The sequence below is a fragment of the Drosophila sulfurigaster genome, chromosome 2L, assembly GCF_023558435.1.
Source record: "Drosophila sulfurigaster albostrigata strain 15112-1811.04 chromosome 2L, ASM2355843v2, whole genome shotgun sequence".
Taxonomy (NCBI): domain Eukaryota; kingdom Metazoa; phylum Arthropoda; class Insecta; order Diptera; family Drosophilidae; genus Drosophila; species Drosophila sulfurigaster.
In genome coordinates, this window is record NC_084881.1 from 15,217,042 (window position 1) to 15,239,659 (window position 22,618).

At 37.4% G+C, this 22,618-nt stretch overlaps 1 protein-coding gene and 1 long non-coding RNA gene across 2 annotated transcripts in view; one reads left to right on the forward strand and one right to left on the reverse strand.

Moving 5' to 3' along the window:
- Positions 1-22,618, reverse strand: part of LOC133850742 (uncharacterized) — an 86,370-nt gene that overhangs the window by 59,745 nt on the left and 4,007 nt on the right. The window lies entirely within an intron of this gene.
- Positions 19,734-20,329, forward strand: LOC133834919 (heterogeneous nuclear ribonucleoprotein A1-like). Its single transcript, XM_062264699.1, has 2 exons — positions 19,734-19,868; positions 19,964-20,329. Exons 1-2 carry the CDS (start codon positions 19,857-19,859, stop codon positions 20,177-20,179), a joined length of 228 nt encoding a protein of 75 aa, XP_062120683.1. The 5' UTR covers positions 19,734-19,856; the 3' UTR covers positions 20,180-20,329.

Consider the following 22,618-nt stretch of genomic DNA (forward strand, 5'->3'; position numbering starts at 1 on the left):
ACTCAATTTTTTTTTTTTTCGAGGGCTTGATCTGGTTGCAAACGTAACGAATGCTATCAATAAAAAAATTACATCTCTATCTCTTATAGTCTCAAAGATCTGGGTGTTCATACGGACGGACAGACAGACAGACGGGCTTGGCTATAGTGTTTCGGCTGTGTCGGCACTCTGATCAAGAATTAAATATATTCTTCATAGGGGCGGAGATGCCTTCTTCTGGCTATTACATGCATTTCCTACAGGCGCAAAGTTATAATACCCTTCTTCCTTTTGGCTAGCGGGTATAAATATACATATATATATATATATTTTACTATATATGCAGCGTATATATCTGCTGTGACATGCAGTTGATAATGGTTAAGCTGAGCAGCAAGTGGAAACGTTGCCTCGTCGTCATCATCAACGTTTGTTGCATTTGTCCAGTGTTCAGTGCTCAGTGTCCCGTGTCTCGTTTGTCCTTGTTTGTCGCATGTCCTTTTGGCGATTGGGTTTGTTTCGCGTTGTGGACCGCGTGGCACGCGCTGGCCATAAACTGCATAAAGTCATTATCGTTAAGCGGAATTTGTGTTAATCAGATAACAAAATTATGAACAATTAAGTCATTGCATGCGAATTGAAAATTTAAACGGACGCTTTCGCAGCCGCCATTAATGAACGCTATATGCTGGCCTTAATAATAGGCCTCGTTCCGTTCCGAATGAAGTGAGCTGCATCAGATAGCGCCAGAGCGAATAAGAGGCAATTCCCAGACAGATAGATAGAGTAAGATAAATGAAGACAAAAAGAGAGAGAGAGAGAGAGAGAGAGAGAGAGAGAGAGTGAGAGTGAGGCACATGCAAATAAGTTTCACAAACAATTTTGCATATTCACTTAAAGCATATCGCATGAATTCACCTGAAATATGGCGAGAAAACAAACAAGGATTCAATCTAATGCACATTCGACTCACAACCACTTTATTTTTAATAACCATATACTGAAAATATATTGTTTAGTGGCTAACAAAAAATACTAAAACATGCAATTTTTTTAATCGCTCTGTGGCACTTTTAACTTGACCACATGAGATGAATATATCACATTTTTGGCATCATCTACAGCGGTACAATAAATTCAACCAACAACTGACAGGCAACCAGACAACCAGACATCACATTGCTGCCATAACAACAACAACAACAACAGCGGCACAAAAAAACACTCACACACACACAACAGGTCAACACGCAAATGTGAACAGAACGTCATTAGACGTCAAGTGCAAAACAGCAAACAGCAAAACAACAACAGCAGCAGCAGCAGCAATTATGCATGGACTGCCACAGATTGCTGCAGTGATCGATAGGCAGATACCCTGTATAAAAACTTATTACTTGAATATTATTATCAGAAAGAAATCTCTATTAAATAATTCAATAAATATTTAACTAAAATTGAGTTCAGTTTTAAAGACTTCATTTAATGTGAAGAAAAATAAAAGCAAAAAATACAAAATTAAAATATTAAAATTAAAATGTCTTTATAAGCTAAATTTATAAAAAAAAAATAACATATTTAAAAATAAAACAAATTGTTTGTATAAAATTCAGTTTAATTCTAATAAAATTTAATCATGTTTTTATAGTTTTTTAATTTCTCATAGTGAGGTTTGAGATAGAATCATGCATTTTAAACTAGTAGTATTTTCTTTTGCTTTCTTGCACTCTATAAAAAATGTAATCTATTTATTACATTTCGTATGGTTAATAATTAGAACTAAAAAGAATACTATATCCAATGAACTATTCATAACCTTCATTCCTGTAGGGTATTCCAAGAGCAGCAACAACAACTGAATCTAGCAACAACCTCCAAATAAGTATGCAACATATTTTGTGCTATTTTTTCTCGAAACATATGTTTAATATGCATTTCATTAAATAAACACAGCCAAACGGCAAATGGCAAATGGCAAGCGAAAACATTGCGCCCAGCTTGTTAGACAGCGTCCTTGCCTCTACCCCTGCCCCTGCCCCTGCCGCTGGGTTGAAATGGGGGCGTGGTGACACATTTAAAACGCATTTTGCGGTTGTCAAATTACGCGTTTGGTTTGTGCCTTGCTATGTGTTGGTGTGTGTGTGTGTGTGTGTGTGTGTTAAAACAGCGACCATGCTGTTTCCGCCGGAAATCGCACAAAGTTGTCACTTGCCATGCCGCCTGCAATAGAAGCCAAACGCGGGAAAAACAACAAAATAAATAAATAAATATCACAAAAAAAAATAGGTTGAACCAAATTTGTAACCTAAAACCATTAAAAACTAATGAGATTTAAATGCAAATGCAAGTTGAAGTGGCAACCAGAACTCAGTTCGGCGCGACTCAACGAAAAGGCGTATCTGCAACACACACACACACACGTAGTGTTTGATACTATCTGTGTGTGTGTGTGTGTAGGTGTGGGTGTGCACTGTGTGAGTATAAATTTTGTGGCAAATGACTAAATTTGCATGAAATTTGAACAGCGGACAACAGCAAATGCGGTCGCAACTCATCCAGTTCAGCTCAATGTCCAACTGCTTGCACTATGTTCAAAGAAGTTCATCAGCTTCAACGGTGAATAGGAGTTTTATGAGTTATACAAGTATAACATATAAGTTCCCTAATTTCCTTCCTTAATTCATTTACAAAAGTGGATTGGGGATTACAAAAGTAAACTCGTATAAATAGTAATTCCAATGATGTCCATCATCTAACAATGACATCATTATATGAAGTTTTTCCTTAATATGTAATTGTATTTATATATAGCAAGGTACATTGCTAAGATTTTATAAAATGTAACATATAAAGCTGACTGTTGCATTTATTTTCTAAACTTACAGTTATGTGGAATAATTTATAGTTGACTTCTGACTACAGCTGAATAGGAATTTTGTGGAATTGTATTTATTTCAAATTGTGCAACTAAATTTACAATATTTGAGACTAAAAGGGAAGAGAGAAGATCTAATTATAGCCAAAGTCCCTACACTATTTATAGAGCAAGTTCTTTACTGATTTTTTTAAATAATAGAGCCTGGGCTTTTTACAATAAAACATATTTTGCTGACATGTCAAAAACACAGCAAAGAGTTTTGCAGTTTCTGAAATTACTTCTAAAATAAACATTTGTTTTTTACACTAACTTATATTTCTTTCAACATAGTTCTACAGATATTGGAATAGTACTTAATTCTTTTTATAATATGTTATTGTTATGTTAACATTACAATATTGCTAGCCTTGCCATACTATTATGTTTCTAGAGCTGTCAGCTTGTTAAATTATTTACAAAATATACATATATACTAAAAAATCTTTCACAAGCGCATTTCACATTCGTTGTCCTCGATTTGTAAATTTTTGTTTTTCGTTTTTGATACTCAATTTCTTTTATGCGCTTTATGCTGTTGTTGTCAGACTGTTGGCCATTTAGCAAATGTTTGCCCAACGACAAGTGCCCATTGCCCATTGCCCCAATGTTTGTTATTTGCCCGCTTCTGTTGCTTGCTGTTACACTTGTTGTCATTGCTTTGGTTGTTGTTTCAACATTTTTAATTTAAAGGCAATCAAATTTGCATTGCTGTAAATAAGCAATTTAAATGAGTAGCCGCAAGTTGGGAATAACATTACCCATTTCACCAGACAGCGACGGCGACAGCGACACAGCTACTACTAATTGCGTCTAATGAGCTTCGCATAGAAGCCTCTCAAATTGAGCAGCCAAAAAACAAGAGAGGGAGGGAGGGAGAAAGGGAACACGTGAAGAGTTTTTCACATTTTTCGTGAGCTTGTCATGTGTCGCAAAATGTCGACAATGAAAATGATTATGACTGACTTCCCAGTCAGCCAGCCAGGAAAACAGTCAGGGGTGCCACGCGTCTAATGGCGCCAAAAGGAGACGGAGCGAAGCCTGAGGGGAAAAATCATGGGAAACGATGTCGTCTGCTGTTTGAAATTGCTGCGACGTGTAAATGTCGCTAATGTGCCGAGGACGACGACGACGACGATGATGCTGTCACCGTATGTGACCATCCTGGCCAGGTGTTTGAAGCAGTTGTCCTTGCTGAAGCCAATGCCAGAGGCTCACACACACATACACACACAAACTCATACACACGCACCTAGGTAGCATATTATGGCACACATCGTTGGCCATAAGGTTAAGTTGTTTTCATAACACGACGACAACGCCCACATGTGCACACGCACGCCCCCAACACATACGCATACACAAGTCAAAAGTGCTGCAAATTAGATTTTTATGTTAATTAAAAAGGCACGCACAACATGTTGCAAGTGTTGAGAATGGCCTGCAGCCATTCACTGTGTGTGAGTGTGTGTGTATGTGTATGTGTGTGGCAAGCTTGGCCCAGTTACATTGACTTAGACCTTGCATCGGGCAAAATAAATCAATTTACCGACCAAATGATTTAATGCACTTAAAGCTATTATATCTAAGTATCATTGAGTACTTTGCTTTAACTTTAAATCTGCTGTAAACTGATGAATCTTTGGCCACACTTCAAAACTTGCTTTACTTTTGAGTACTTTCCATTACGCCCTTCAACAGCAAATGGCACAACAACTACAACTGCAACTGCAACAACAAACCATTTTGCAGTGCATATCTTGTAGAGTGTAAAAAAGCAGACAATTGCGATAAATGCGACTCGAAAATCATTGAAAACTTTCAATGCGCGCTGTCTGCATACATATTTTGCGACCAGCAAGGGAAAAACAACGAGAATGCTTACAAATATTGAGCAGCGAGTGTAACTAGAAGATGCCCTGTGAATTTATTTAATTTCTAATTCAATTATATACAATTTTTCATATTTCATTAAATTACTGAATTTAATTTACTAAACTTAGAAATCAAATAGTACAAATCAGTATTCTTTTAAGAGCTTTGAGAAGTTTTCATTTAGCTTTAATGTTATTACTTAAGACATGAAATTGAAGTTTATATGATAAATACATAACAAAGTCAACTTTTTATTTTAAAATATTTACAAAATTGACAAGAAACATTTTGTGTAGAAAAATAATTTATTTACAAATTGTCTATAAATTTGTTATTTTTATCAAAAGATCTTTGAATTCCCTTGGTTACATATCACATGCATAGAGGGTATCAAAAACACGATTGCATGCTTTTTGGCTGCTGAGCAACAACAAGAGTGACACAAACACACACACACACACAAACACACACCCCTTTGCTGTAGCACACTCAGAGAACGTATGGATAAGATAGATGGCAAGCATTGCGAGCATTTTGCGTGATAAATAAAATGTTTAAGCACACATTTCAACCCATTTCCAGCCATTGTGTAGATTTGACTTTGAACGCAATTTTTTCCCCATGCGACGTGACGACGCTGAAGATGCAGATGAAGACGAAAACGAAGACGCGGTGGAAGTAGAAGAAAAGTATATGCACAGGAGAATGCCGATGAAGCTGAAGGCAAAAGTTGATGATGAAGCTGAGGTTGAAGCCATGTTGGAGCAGTTGCAGCTGCAGTTTAAGTTGCAGTTAGTTTCAACTCAAATATGTCAATATCTTTCAACATGTCGTTCTTCTGTGTCCTTATTTTCCATCTCTCAATCGCTTAGCAATTTTTGCCGCTTTTGCTGCATTTGACACGCATTACTTCCGTTGCACATTCACATAAATTGAAAGTGCTTTATGCACATCGATCACGACGTTGAATATTAAGAATATGTTCGGTTATAGCAGACTTCAAAATTAAAGAGAATTTGTCTATTTAGGTTTGATAAAGTGGGTCAAAACAAAAGTATCATACAAAGCGGAGAAATTAAAAGTGAGCAATGAAAGATGAAGTGAATCAGTAAAAATAAGTAAGAAAGCTACAGTCGACTGTGTGCTCGACTGTGAGATACCGGTACCGCTTTTAATACTTTTGCGGTAAAAATATCAAATAATATACGGCAAATGTAATTAAGCATTCCAAAGGTCATATTTAGTATATTTATGGAGTTTTATATTCAAAATATATCATGAAGTCAAAATATCTATTATATATCAGCTAACGCCCGATTGCAGTAGACGTAAATAACTTATTTAATTTTTATCCGGTTGCAATGAAATTCTCAGGAATGAAAATATTATAGTTCTATCTCTTATAGTCTTTGAGAACCAGTGTTCAATACGGACAGACAGACATGACTATTTCGTCTTGGCTGTTGACGCTGGTCAAGAATATATATAGTTTATAATAACCTTCGAGGTATGCTACGTTAATTGTATGTAAGAATAATGTCGATAATTGCATTGTCTTTATTTATTTGTACAAGCAAGCTATGTTAATTGCACACAAATATATATAATTGAAGTTAATTTTCTCTAAGTGTTTCATGTATTGCATATAATTGCATCCTTTAAATTGATATTTGATTCTTTTTATGAAAACCTTATGTTCAACTCGCAACTATTTCTACTATTAATTAAAAACAACTTTACTAAAGCAAAACTATTTTTGTATCATTTTTCTGATTGGCAATTTCCACATCTAAGTTTCAAATTAAAGCCAAACAAAAACCTAAAACATATTTTCATTTTAATTGCACATTGCAGATCACTTTTGCATTATCGACATTATAAAGCATAAAGTTGTCTGGGTTTTTTAGGGCTTGCAATTTATGGTATATCGAGTTTCTGTTAGTATTGCAAGCATATTAGTGTCATTTTGAAGCTAAGCTGTTGTTGTTGCCCCTTGGCATTTTCTTTGTGATGCTGACAAGCAGAAATACACACGCACGCATACAGATGTACGCTTACACCCATACAGAGGCACGCACATTGCAACACTAATGAGCAAAATAATTAATGATGCCGGTTCTCATATCTCTCGAAACATTTTCCATGCCATTTGGTAAAACTTTCACTTGACGACTTGAAGTAGTCGCAACCTCGTAACTCACAGATGTACAACCACAAGTTGCCCCTGCCCCTGCCACTGCCCCTTCTCCCTTCTCCCTGTTCCCATCGTCCCTGCCCACCCGTCCCTTTGCCTTAATAAGCAGTTAATTTCATAGTTTTGCAAACAGTTGCTGCTTGTTTCATTTCTTTCTCGTCCTTCAGGCTCGTCCTTGCCTCTTCTTATGGCTTTACTGCTGCTTTCTGCATAAAAGTTGCAAAACAACATTGCAAACAAACATGAGAAGCTGCTTCCCAGGGAAACGCTACTCACTATGGAACCAACTGTGGAACTGTGGACTGGGTTTTAATGCCCACAGCAGCACATGGGAAATTCAAGCATTTTCATTACATTACATTCGCGTTTTCTATTTACTATACTTTACTGTAGTGTACTGTTCGCTCGCTCAGTCGTAGCTCTTCATTCGTTGAACTTAATTTACGTTTTATACTCGTAACTTTTGCAATCATTACATGTTACATTAATTTTCTCCCACCCATGAATGTTTTTGTTTTTTTATTTATTTTTTTTTTGCATATTTATTTTCCTCATTTTTTCTTAATTTTCCATGTGTGCATAAACCATTTAGCAGCATTTTTGCTTTGGCAAAACTTTTGCACAGCTAACTGAATGCCAAAACAACTGATCGACTTGCGATATTCTCTATAAACAAATTAAAATCAAAATGAAATGAAATGAAAAAAGAAAAAAAAAAATTAAAATTAAGTTTAGTTTGTGAAATACCCGCCACGTATTTTTAATGAACAGTGCGGTATTAGTTTTGGAAAATACCAAATTAATATACCACAAAAATACTTTTTAAAAAAATATATGTATAACCAAAGGTTATATATGATATATTTATATAGTACTAGATTCTAAATATACCAGATTGTCAGCCAAAGCCACTAACATCCGTAGGAAGTTATAATATCTATGAATAGCGGGTATAAAAATGATTTTCAATACTAATAAACAGAATTTTAGCCATAATAACTGATCGACTTGCTACATTCTCTACATGCAAACAAAATAAAATTGAAAATCTTTAACAGAATGGATTTTCTAATAAACAGTATTTTTAGCTTCTCATCTCTCTAGCTCAAACTAAGCCCATAGATTATCCCCTTGATTGATGCACAATTTTTGCGATTGAAGCACCTCTTGTTTAAAGCACACACTTGTTCATATTCCATTTATTTAGTTTTTGTTTGGAATTGTGTGCAATAAAACGTAATTTACTTTTGTAAATACCAGCAAATAAAATTTCGTAAAAAAATCAAATACATTTTTATCCGAGAAATAAAAGAGTCTGGCATGCAGAATAACTAGTCAGCTTTTTCAAGGCATACAATGCAACAATTCAAATACAATGTTTGTTTGTGATTTTTTCCCCTATTTCCTTTTATTATGTTCTAGAAAACAATTTTAATTAAACCAAAAATTGTTGAATTTGTGAGTTTTCATTGGTTCACAGTCGCATATCGAATTTCGAGTAAATAAGGAAATAAAATACGCATGAATGATTGCAAGCGGCGTGTTGAAAATGATATTATTGAAACAAGTTTAGTTCTAAACAATAACATGCTCAATGCTCTTCATTCCCACACATTTTTTAGGGTATACACAGATTTAGCTGAGGATGCGAGCTAACGAGTTTTAATATGCCAAATGTAAGTAACTCGCTTGTTAAACGCAACGCTTGTTAGGCGAGCTTATCGCATACAGGTAAAAATGACAGTCATACATCAGAAAAACACACAAACACACAACTAGACGAGACACTTGATTATGAGCGAGTCTTTTCCGGGTCTCACTCTCCTTCTGCTCGCTGACTGTGGATTACGTTTACGTTAAGCGTTAAGCGTTACGTAACGTAACACGCAATATAATCGCAAACACGACCGACGAAGAGAACGAGAAGCAGGCAATAATGAAGCGCAGTGCAGTGTGTAAATCTGCGAGCATTTGTCTCCCTCTCTCACTCCCCCTCTCTCTTTTTTCCACTCGCTTCCTTTCTATCTTTTTGACACCTGTCCGTTGATAGCAGGTGTCGCTTCAATCACAGTACAACGGGTGATTCTGTGAAATCCGCATTCGCTTTCCCGTGGGATAGTTCTTGATAAGCATCTGCACTTCATTTTTGCACTTTTCACACAAAAGTTCCAGCTTTCGCTTGCTCCTGCAATTTTGTAACAAGAAACTTAAAAACCATTCGTATCCCAATCCCTCAGTGAGTTGTTCCCTCCTCCTCCTCCTCCACCTGGCTACTGGCAACTTTGTTCTCCTCCACTCGTTGTACTCGTTGCACGTTGTCAGCATCATCCTTGCAGCGCTTTCTTATTCTTATTTATTTGCAATCGCAATGATGACGACTACAAGGACAACGACAACAACGACAACAACAACAGCGCTGAGAAGGAGAAGAAGTGTGCGATGCCGTCATCATCATCCGGCTCTGTTGCTGCTGCTGCTGCTTCTTCATCCAACTGGTATTTATTCAAGTGTAAGCATCAGGCTGTGAATGTGTCCCCATCCTAGTGCAGCAGCGCAGTCGTGGCGAATGCGATTTAAACTACTTACACACACATTTTCAATGGCCAAGTTGCAAAGTGCCAAGTCCATTACGAGTCCTGCCCAGGATAACGCAGCACACATACAAACACACACACACAGAGGGATAACTGTGCAGATTCCAGGCTCCAGGCTCCTTGGGCATTATGCCGCCTGTCTGCCAATCGGCATTAAAATCACAAAACACCCCTCATGCAACTGGACTCTTTACTCGCACCATCTTCAAAATGAACACCTGCCGTCATTGTGAGCAATCCTTTTCCAAAGTATTCATGACACGCGGGTCAATCGACAAATAACTAGATTATACAATTATAAATTTATAATATTTCATTTCTAATTTATTTACAATTTATACGTCTGCACCTTCAATTCAATAACTTTAAGGAGATATAATTACTTTAATGTGTAAATTGCTTTAACTTTAGTTTACAAAGAAAGTTATTCTAGCAATTGTAAAATCACAATAAAAATATTATAATCTGAACAGTTTTAATCTCTTTAGCTTTATAAATACATTTCACATTAGCAGTTAGTCAATCGCAATCATAAATTAAAATCTTGGGAATACACAAAAAATAAACAGCTTCGCTAAGTGGCAAATCATAATTATTATTGTTATCTACAATCAATTGTATAAACGACCCTCGCGCATAAAAAAAACGTAGAAGTGCCCAGCGGCGCTCAAAGAAGAAAAATTGTAACAAAATTGCAATAGCTCAACTGACTGAATGATTGACTCTCCGACTGACTGCCTGACTAACTGTCTATTCGAGTGCCTCTCTACAGTCTATGCGTCTGTCTGACTGTCTGTCTATCTGACGAGAGCTGTCTGTCCTGGCCTTAAATGATAAATAGCAGTCCTGAACAGGTCGGCAGGCACTCACATACTTGAAGATTTATGTGGCGCATCAATTGCTGACTAGGAGAGATGGGGGGAGATGGGGGGAGGATGCTGCAGCCGCACATTGAATGGTTCTATCTGCGCATTTAATGCTTGCGTAATTTATAAATGAAGTATGCCCCATTGCGGTTGGGATTGCCTCAAGTGCTTTGCCATGAAATGAATACACTCCCATACACTGCATCAATCTGCGCAAAAAACTCGACTTAAAACTTTTCCAACTTGCTTAACCCCAAACTCGACTCAACTCGAGGACTGGATAATGTTAATGGAGTATGAGGTTGACGCCTCTGTGTATCTGCTTCACTGCGGCATAGACTGCTGATTCATAAGAAGTTGCTACACTTGACATTTGACAGTAGCCAGAGTTGTGAATGCCAAAGCGAATGCGAATGTGAATGCGAATGCGGCTTAGACTGCCTATCAGCCATGAAATAATATTCAGGGCCACTTCAATGAAATCATCCCTTCTGCTCTTTTCATTAATCAGCAGATTTTTATGTATTTTCTTATTTTTTAATGTCACTGAAGCTGTCATTTAGTGAAGCTAGAAAACATTAATTATTATGTGTTTGCAAGTAATTTGAGAGAGTTCATTTAGAAGTCAACTTAAAGTAATTTGCCACTTGAATTTCTCACACAATTTTGTGCAATCTCAATTAAATAAGTATAAAGTGAAAACGACTGAACAACGACGCAGTACGATATTACGAACTGTTAAATCGCAGTTTGGTAACTAAAGAAAAAGAATTAAATTAAATGCAATGAGCCATTAAAAGGCATATAATCATTGATCTTTTAATCAATTTGCAAAGGGCCAATAAAAAAAAAACGCGAAGCAACGGTTAGGGCCATAAAACATTAAGCCAACTTTGCCGGTGGCCCGCTACCGATTAGCCAACTTTTAAATGCTTTTAATGTGGTTTTTATGGCCGCCATCTCACCTTACCTGACCTATCGCAGCTGAGCTAAGCCAGGAGCTGCAGGAACACCAGGACCACGACCTCAATTCGGTATGTTCCATATGAGTAATGAGAGTTTAGTGTGCCGCATTGATTTTTTAAGTTCCCTTTTACTTTCTTTCCCTTTTTTTTGGGAGCAGAGTTTGTCTGCTTCTGTCGCTGTCGTAGAACCGTAATTATACAGATCAGAGCAAATGGGAATGGGGAAGGGGGAAGGAAAGAGAAAGAGAAAGGGAAAAGTAGTAGCAGAGGCTACTTAGGTGCCTGTCAAGATTAGAGGCCAAAGTTTGGCAACTTCCCTTATAAGCATTATCATTCTTTCGTTCATTTTTTTTTCGTTTTTGGTTTTTGTTGGACTTGACTCTGTTATGACATGTACGCGAGATAAGCAAAATGTCAGGGCAAAGGGTCAAAGAGTTGCAGGACAAGCAGAGGACACTTGCAGTTGCGCCTTCTGACTGCTGTCGCCTCCATTTGTCATTTAAATTTGAAAGGCCAAACGAAGAAAAATAAAACTGCAAACACTTTATGACCGACCCATTGGCCTCGACCCCTCAGCCACAACTTCAGCTTCTGCTTCAGTTTCTGCTTCATCGTCGTTGTCCTCTGTCTCGGCCAGAAACTCAGTGAGGCATATTTGCATGGCTTTCTCTTTTGACGTTTTTATTCCTCTTGTTTTTTTGTTTTTGCGCTTTTTGGTTTTTATCTTTCGGCCGCTTTCGGCTCCAACTTCACTCTTATTTCCTCGCCCACATTTCAGGTTCTGTTTCTTGCCCCGGAAAAAGTTGAAGTGAAAAAGTTAAGCAATTAACAGGCTGATAACTTTCGGGCCAGTTCTCTGTACTCTGTGTCACAGCTCTCTACCCTCTCGAGCTCATCTCTCGTGTGTCTCAGGTCGAGACAGACGCATCTTGGCCACGAAATCCCCTGACGAAATCGAGGGTCTGCCTTAAATCCCCAGCTAAGAGTTTTATGGTTAAAGGGTCGTTTGCTGTACACAGTCATACATACACACACATTCACTCGCACACGCAGTCACAAACAAACACTCATAAAAGGCATTCCGTGTATATGCGATCCGCTTTTATGTCCTCATATGACATAATTGCGGCCCGTAATTGGCCTGACAATTGCTGCAAGTGCTTCAAAATGCCTCGCTGCCCGCTAAAGTATGCTATGAAAATGGTCGCCACATTTGCAACGCATTGTTGGACCTCAAGCAAAAGACCCTCTCTATAGTCTGACTCCATGTAACGACCCTGAAATAATTTCAATCTCCACCTGGCCACAGTGGATTTGCTTTAAGAATAGCTTTAAAATACATATACGATTTCTATTGTATTAAGTTTATCTTGCATTTTATTGAAAACATTTCTATTTTCAAATGGAAAAATCAACTTTAAATAAAATCGCAAGTCGACTTCCAACTGAAAATAAAGCTGCATATTTTTCAAAGCAATATTGAAGCAAGTGAATTTTAAAATTGCCAAATTTTTATATCTGCGATATTAAAATAATCTTTTTGTTACAAATAGAGTTGCCAGTTTGTTAGCCATTTTAAATACAAAACTTAATTTTTATAAAGCAACCTAATACTGTATAATACTTAGTGACAGATAATTGTGTAAAGCGATTATGCTACAGCTTATCTAGCGTTCTGCACAAAATTTTCAGCTTACAACATTTTGTGGCAGTTAACAGCAGTAGGAGGAGGAGTAGCATAAGCAGAAGATGCCAAAAACTGTCACTGCATATCTTCGAGTTGGCCAAAAAGTGACAGAAATAAAGTGTAGTTGGTCATAAATTTTTGGAGCGTTCCGCCAAGATGACTTCATAAAGCGACAATACGCAAAGCATAATGCCAAATGCACTGGAAGGGCTAGAAGAGTGTGCAAGGGGAGGTGGGCGAAGAGGATGGATGAGGATGGAAGTGTCCCCAACTGCGAGCGGGGGCAGCAGATGTTGGAGGTTCTGCAGTGTCTACGGACGCAGCGTAAAAAAACCAAAAAACCAAAAAAAAAAATAAATGGAGAAAAAAGAATGTTGTGTTTTGTGTCGACGTCGTCGTCTGCTGCTTGGGAATTGTCGCTCCAGACGACGCTGATTTATGCATGGCGAAGCAGCAACAGCGGCATGGGAGACAATGGAGATAATAACCGTGCAAAGGGGGAGAGTGAGAAGAAACGTGTTGTGTCTCGTGTACTATATATTTTCGATTTTGCATTGAAATATTTTTGGCTGAACGCTTCTTGGGCTCTACCGCTGCCTTTGCATTGTATTTTCACTTTGAGCACAAATATTGAACGTTTACACTACTTCCCCTATTGCCCCTGCAACCCATCAAAATCATCCTTTAATATGCACAATGGATCAAATAATGACTTTATGTGGCATTAATTAATAAAAGAAATGGAGATCAATGCTAATGAGAATTTTATATACGTCAAGCTCAATTAATTTAAGAGAATTTTAAGAAATAATAATAATCGAAGTAAAACAAAATAAAAACAAAATAAAAACAAGTATAAATTTTAAAAAATGCTTTTTAAAACTCACCTTGGATATATTTCCAATTCAATTTTGATCGCCTTTGATTATATTATTTTATGTTACCTATTTAAGCATTATTTATTATTGCAGGCTATATTATATTAATACCGTATTTCCGCTTTCTTTACTTACGCACTACAAACAAATTATTTACACTTCCGATTATACAGATGTTATTATTACACAATATTAACACAAAGCAGCAATTCTTTTATCTAACAGAATAACAACTAGTTCGTTAACATAACATTTTTCTGTTTACATTTGCACACAAAAACTGCACACTGTGCCCACAGTGTGGGGAGTGAGAAAAAGGGAGAGAGGTGCTACCCAGGCCAAGCTGCCATTGCACGCATGAGAAGCATTGCAAGTCAGCAACGCGAACCCAACGAAAGCAACGAAGAAAAATTGCCAAAAACGCGAACAGCAAAAAACGACGCCGACAGAGACGTCGGCGCAGCAACCAACAGCAAAAGATAGCAGCGGAAGAGCCAAAAACAGAACGGAACAAGTAAGAAAAGTGCCGTCCAATGTGTCAGACTATTAAATACCCGGTAGCCCAGCAAAGCAACTATAAATAACTTTTCAAATTTTGAATCGACACCAACTTATAATGCGCTACATGCCACTTAGTAACGGGTATAAAAAGAAAACGGAATAACCATGAACACACACAGAGCGAGCAGACGACGGACAAGGAATGAAGGAAGCAAGGAAGCAGAATGCGAAGCTTACAAGCGCATTTCGATTATTGTTGATGTAATCATAATTTTTCATTTCCAAAGTAAACGATACCCCATCGCAGCACCGTCCCTCCAATCCACCACTCTCCTCAGTCTTCGACTTCTTGTGTGCACGCAATATAAAGAATCGCCGAGAATTAAACGAACTTTTCATTTATTTACGCGAAACGCACGAGAGCCCAAACAACGCGTTTTTTTGCTTTTACTTTCGTTTTTCTTTTTTTTTGTGTTGTCTTTTAAACGCGCGACGCGTCGATGATTAAAGCAAACAAACTGAAACAGCAACACCGTTCTGTCAGTGCCTACCTTCACTCACTCGCTCTCCTTCGCACTCTCACACTTAAGGCTTTGCTGAAGCTCAGCACTGAGATTTCGGTAGCTGCTGCTGCTGCTGCGGCGCTTCCGACTGCGGTTGAAAAGACCCGGCTTCGACGTCTGTCTTGCATCATTAATTACAATTTGAGCTGTACACACACACAAACACACACACACGGCACCCACAGAGTGCTATTGATTGCGCTGTCTCACTCACTCCAAAATGAAGTTTCATGACCAAAAAAAATGAAGCCAGCTGCGCTGCAGTGCTGACGTTTTAATTGCACTGCATTGTGATTGTAATTCGATTAATTAATCAACACTTCTCGTTGCTGTTTTTATTTTGGAACGTGTTATCAAAACATTTTTTTGTGAACTTTTTACCACAGAAAAAAGACGCGTTGATCGTACGAGCTGTCAATACAAACTAGACAAGCACATTTGACATTCTTGTATAACATATGCATAAGAGCGCGACAACAATAGTTCTTTGGAGAGAGCGATTTACGCAGCAGCTTTTGGTCCCGCACATGTTTTCTTTTGTAGACTTGACAGTGCTCAATTACCCAAAGGCCATCTAAAGTTGCAAAGCGGCCGCATCTTATCGGTTAAATTGAACCTCTTAAATGCAGCAAATGTGACCAAATCTTGCATTTATGCATCGAGGTCATTTATGTGGGCTATATTGTTCATCATATACATATATACAAATATTGTTCTCTGCACAAAAGCATTTGTCGAAATTATGGATAGAGAAGGGAGGAAGGAAAGTGGTTGATTTCGCTGGACAGTAATTGAAACCGTTAAAGCTTAGCTCAATGCAATTTGCGAGCTTACGCTGCCTATGTGTGTATGTGAAAAGATGAATGGCAATTACACACATACACGTACTCTAAGTTGACATGCATGTATGTATGCGTATGTTGTGTGTATGCTTATCGCAAATGCGGCGAATATTATCTGCGATAATGAGAAACCTAATTGTGAGCTATGCAAATGTGCGACCACATAACAGGTGCGAGTATGTGTGAGAGTATGCGTGTGACATTGGCTAAGTGGTAGGCCAATTAAATTTGATGGCTTATCGCAACTAATTTAAATAAACGGAAATTAGACGGCCACTCTGCAGCAAGTTGGCAGTCCCATCTGCTTATAATTGTTCATCTTCTGTTACTTTAGCCACTGCACTTGGCAACGCGATGCTATAATTCACAGTGCGCGAAACGAATGCATCTCAGTTCCAGGCAACGGAATACTTAATGGAAATGAGAATTGAGAGGATTGGTGGAATACGAGTCGAAAACTGGATAATGACCAACGACCGTAGTACACTAATGTTGATGTCGCAGCCTGCACTTGATCCCAACGTAAGGTACAAAATTGGCGCAGTCGACGTCGCAAACGCAACTTAATTGGGCTGTCAGCATGAGATGAGCTGCGTGCTGTGACAGCGCTACATGGGTGGGAAAAGAGGGGAGGCAACCGCAAATTGCACACACGTTGCCAACTACAAGCAAAAGCTACTCTTGAAAGTCAATAGAAAGCACAACACACGCACATTGAAAGCTAATTGTTGTTGGAGTTTGTATCCCACATATTCATTTGCACACATTAATTATTAAGATTCAGTGGTTTCATAAAGAGTTCGATTGACCGTCACATTTTTGACATGGATATTAAAACTTACGGTTGCAGAGCCTCTGCTGTTATTAAGCCGCTGTAAACTAACCTACTGTTGTAATAAAATCGCTGTAAACCTTCCTACAGTTGTAGTATCACTGCTTTCATTAAGTTGCTATAAACACTTTCTTACAGTTGCAATAATACTGCAGTTATAAGCTACATACAGTTGAGAAAACATTGTGCTCTCAAAGTCGCTGCTAACCTGCCGCTGTAAGCACTAACCATACAATACATAGATGCGTCAAGTCATACATCCAAAAGGTATCATTACGAGCCCTCGTAAAAACAGTATTATTGCAACCCCAGTCGGGCCGAGCGCTGCGATTCGAACACCAGAGCAATGGTGTCATTTCCGCTTTTTTCCCGTCAGATTTAGATTTTTTTGATGTGTGATTGCGGGAAAAATATGAAAACAGCGGGTAGCGGAAATTCTGGCTTTTTGACCAAATGTAAGCAGCTTTTTTATACCCGCTACCCATAGGGTAGAAGGGTATTATAACTTTGTGCCGGCAGGAAATGTATGTAACAGGTAGAAGGAGGTATCTCCGACCCTATAAAGTATATATATTCTTGATCAGCGTCAACAGCCGAGACGATATAGCCATGTCCGTATGTCCGTCTGTCCGTATGAAACACTGGATCTCAGAGACTATAAGAGATAGAGCTATAATATAATTTTTTCGACAGCATTTGTTATGTTTGCACGCAGATCAAGTTTGTTTCAAATTTTTGCCACGCCCACTTCCGCCCCCGCAAATCAAAAAAATCGAATAACAAGCGTAATTTTAAAGCTAGAGTTCCGAATTTTGGTATATATGATATATATTATATGATTTCTGAAAATTTGGTTGCGATCACTTACCCATTACCACCGGCACCGGCTTTACCCGAGTGCATAGAATCACCGATCGCAAATTGCCGAGTATGCCTCGGCACTTGCACAATAAGTGTCGGGCCTTTCTTGATTCTCATACTCATGAGTATAAATAAGCCTTTCGATAGACTTATACTCATGAGTACAAGCCTTTTTAGACACCGGTACTGATGAGTATGTGTATTTTTGGCTACTCATACTTATGAGTGCAAGTGTACCGAAAAGGCACATGAGTAACCGGTGCACCGGTTGAGTGTGTATACCCGTGCCGTTCTCTGCTTGATACATATTATCTCATTCGTTGTACAACGCACCTGCGACTAACCGAACCCGAAATCCAACTTGGCCTTAACACTCGTAAACGAGCCATCTCCGATTCTCTGCCTGATCCAGAAATATTAGAGCTGTGTTTATTGTATATTTTTATACCCGCTACCCATAGGGTAAAAGGGTATTATAACTTTGTGCCGGTAGGAAATGTATTTAACAGGTAAAAAGAGGCATATCCGACCCCAAAAATTATATATATCTTATGTTATATATATATATTATGATCAGCGTCAACAGCCGAGACGATCTAGCCATGTTCTTCTGTCTGTAAACGCATTATTCAAAATGGGTAACTGGTATCTCACAGTCAAGCACACTCGACTGTAACGTTCTTACTTGCTTGTTTTTGTGTTGTGTTTTGTGCTTATTTCATTTGCATTTGAAACAACTGCCAATAGTATCGATTCTCTAGATAAACAATCGATGGAATATTGAATATGCAAAACGGTTTTCGTTAATTATCTTTTATACGGCTGAGTAGCGGTTCGTGTTTAGCTCAGTTCTAAGAGGTTTAAAGTCAAGTCATCAAATGCTGTGAGGCACATACTATAGCTATGTATGTATGTATGTACGAATGTCTGTAAACAACATACCCGGAAATTTTTGGAACAAAATGACTCTTTCTTATATTGAAGATTATAGAGTCTTTTAAGGGTTTCCACTGCAAGCACTGAAGACAATTTTTTTCTGTCCAACGCAGTAATTTTAAAATTAAATTTTAAATTAATATAGCCCACGTGAACGACTTGGAAAAAATCGCACTAAAATAAAATTAAAACAAGTTACAAAGTTACAGTCGGGTGTGCTATATTTGTTTTGTTCTTTATAGATTGATTGTTGCAGGTAATACTGAGTAACGATGCCCAGTACTGGCTAATGACCAGTTATGGACGGTTATGGATATTAACAGGGCCGCAAGGGAGATTCGCAAGGAAGATAATGCCTTGCTTGCGGCTAAATGGTTGCTAGAGATAGCTCAGAGCTTTGGATCGACAAAGAATCTAAGCTGTTGTACGCTTCTCTCAAATGAATACTGATGTGAATCATCTCATACGCGAGCTCAAGCAAACTGTGCGGAAAAAAACACCGATGACTGTTCCGCAGTCTCAGAACTTGTCTGTGAGTAAGCGCACCTAATGTGATCGAAGTAATGCGTGTCTCCATCGCACATTTGATCTGGAACTGCTAGCAGGTCGATACATGCTCCGGAGGCCAAAGCAATCCCGATATTTTGGCCAAAGACATTGGCGTCACTTCTGGTAACGTTGTGTCCAAAGATGAGTTTATATTGGTGCATGCACGTGTGTTGCAGAAGGTGCACCATTTGGAAATGCTAGACGAAACATAATCTGTGTTGTCGGAGAAGTAGTTTAAATACTTAACTGCTACTTGACAAGGAGTTTAATACTATCTCGAAAACATTCTCCAAACAACGAATGCCCACAACAGCTAAGCTCACAGCTGCCGATATCAATAATCTGAAGTTAAATCTCATTATATGTTACAACCGTACTTAATTTTCAAGATTGTTTTGAATCGAATACCTATGTAAGTAGAACAGCGCCCTATATTTCCTTCACAAATATTATTTTATGTGCTTCACGGGTAGAGGAACAGCATAAACCTTGGATTTGTATCTAAATTGAAACTTTTCAGAACTATCTGCGTAAATAAATTTGACTCTATTTTGTCAATTTATATTGTCAATCACGCAGTAGTCGACTGATCGAAAATCAGAAAGAACCATGGAAAACCGGTCACACTTATCTGGCCCCATAATTATTCAGAGTTTGGGTTCGGGGATGTCTGTCAAGTGTCTAGGCCAGAATCGAACGAGTTTACGCCGAGAAATTTATAACGATCCCAAAAATCATATAAATAGACGGCTCTCTGTGAGAAACAGCAGTCTGAAAAACGATTCTGTGTTTGACACAACTTAAAGCTTAAAAACTAAACATGAAATTCCTGGTATGTTAAAAATTTTAACATTTAATTTAATTTTAACTTAAAATTGTAGGATCTATTATTATGTTATAAATTTTTGCACTTACTTCATTTTGTAGTTGGTTATCTTAATCGCAATTGCCATGTTCGCCGTGGCATCGGCTCAGTTTGGATTTGGTGGATTTGGTGGAGGCTTTGAAGAACAGCAACAGCAACAACAAGGAGGTGGCTTTGGAGGCTTTGGAGGCCAACAACAACAACAGCAGGAAAGCTTTGGTGGATTTGGTGGAGGCTTTGGTGATCAGCAACAACAGCAACAGGGAGGCTTTTTTTAGGATGGTAATTTCATATTGAAGCCCAAAAAGAAGTAACCTGGACGAATGCTGAGACTAACATAATTGTACATTTAATTTTAATGAATGCTGTTAAAATGCTACGTTTTTATAAAATTATCAAAGCGCCAAAAGAGTAATGAATTAATTTTTCCACTATCAATTGCCAACTAAATTGATGGAATATTTTCTTTTTTGCAGTAAAAATAGACGTTGTCTGGATATGATTAAGAGGTAGATAGAATTGCCCGTAAGGGAAAATATTGAAAGATTGAAAGAATGCCTCAAATACTTTCAAAGGTAGTTACTATGTAAGAAAATAAAAGCTTTTGGACATCAAGTAGTAATTTGATATATCTAAAATGATATGTAGCACTTGTAAAATATGTCCTTTCTAATAAAAATATACGTTAGGTTTCTTGTTTCAAAATAATTTTAAATTAAAATTGAATTTGAACTTCTTAAAATTAGTCTAAAAAACTAAATATCGAATTGCTTTGTTTATTATTGGTGCACAGTATAGGTCATGTATTACTAGGAGCGTATAGAATCGGGAATTTAAAAAAAGTAGCAGTGCGAATGGTGTTGAAAGTTGTTGTAAAACGTTTGTTGTTGATTTAAGATTTTGCCTTCTGTATTAAATTTTGCAAGAATCTAGAATTTTAAAAAATTAAATTTACTTCTGTTACCGCAAACTTAAAAAAACGTGCAATATACATAATTTTGAAAAATTATAGGAAATGTAAATCAAAACAAACAAGTAAGAAAGTTACAGTCGGGTGTGCTCGACTGTGGGATACCAGCTACCCATTTTTAATAAGGGCAAAATATTGCGGTATTATTTTCAAAATATACCGAAAATACTAAAAAAAATACTAAAAATATACCAAATTGTATGTTTGGTATATCGATACAGCACACCATTCAAAATATACCATAGACGGCACAATGTACCAGATTGTCGGCCAAAGCAACTCAGACCCCTAGTAAGTAGGCGTTTTTGCCCATACAAAAGTATTTCTTTAATAACATCCACAATTTTTATCTGATCGCAACCAAATTTTCAGGGATCATAACTACTATAGTAATTATAGTATATACCAAAATTGACAACTCTAGCTTCAAAATTACGCTTGTTATTCGATTTTTTTGATTTGCGGGGGCGGAAGTGGGCGTGGCAAAAATTTGAAACAAACTTGATCTGCGTGCAAACATAACAAATGCTGTCGAAAAAAAATTATAGCTCTATCTCTTATAGTCTCTGAGATCTAGGTGTTCATACGGACGGACGGACAGACACACAGACGGACAGACGGACAGACGGACAGACGGACATGGCTATATCGTCTCGGCTGTTGACGCTGATCAAGAATATATATACTTTATAGGGTCGGAGATGCCTCCTTCTACCTGTTACATACATTTCCTGCCGGCACAAAGTTATAATACCCTTCTACCCTATGGGTAGCGGGTATAAAAATTAATTCAAAGGTATATAGGAATAGGATTTTAGAATATTTCGAGAACTGAATAAGTCTTTGTCACATTTTAAATAAAAGTTTTCGAATATACCAAATTAATATATCTCATAAAGACAAAAAATATATCAACGACTATACTCAATATATTGATATTCTATTGATATTGATACATTGAAAATACATCATGGAGTACAAATATAAAAATTAATCTTGTTATATTATGAATGAATATGCATTATATGTAAACGACTTATTATGAAAACCCCATGTTATTGAACTAAATTTATTAAATTTTTTGTTTTGAATAAAAAATTAATTTGTTTTATTTTAAAAACCTATTACGAATATGGGAACCATAAAATAAACAAAAAACATGTAAGAAAGTTACAGTCGAGTGTGCTCGACTGTGAGATACCCGCTACCCATTTTGAATAAAAGCAAAATATTGTGGTATTATTTTCAAAATATACCGGATATACAACAAAATACTTTAAAAATATACCAAAGGATATATTTGGTATATCGACATTCAAAATATACCATAGACGGCACAATATACCAGATTGTCAGCCAAATCAATAAAGACCCATAGTAAGTAGGCGTTTTTGCTCATATGAAAGTATTTCTTTAATAACTTCCACAATGTTTATCCGATCGCAACCAAATTTCCAGGAATCATAACTACTATTGTTATTATTGTATACACCGCAGCTCCAGCTTTAATATTACGCTTGTTATTTTATGGATTTGCATGGGCGGGAGTGGGCGTGGCAACAATTTGAAACAACAAATTATAGCTCTATCTCTTATAGTCTCTGAGATCCAGTGTTGCATACGGACAGACGGACATGGCTAGATCGTTTCGGCTGTTGACGCTGACCAAGAATATAGGGTCCGATATGCCTCCTTCTACCTGTTTCATACATTTCCTGCCGGCGCAAAGTTATAATACCCTTCTATT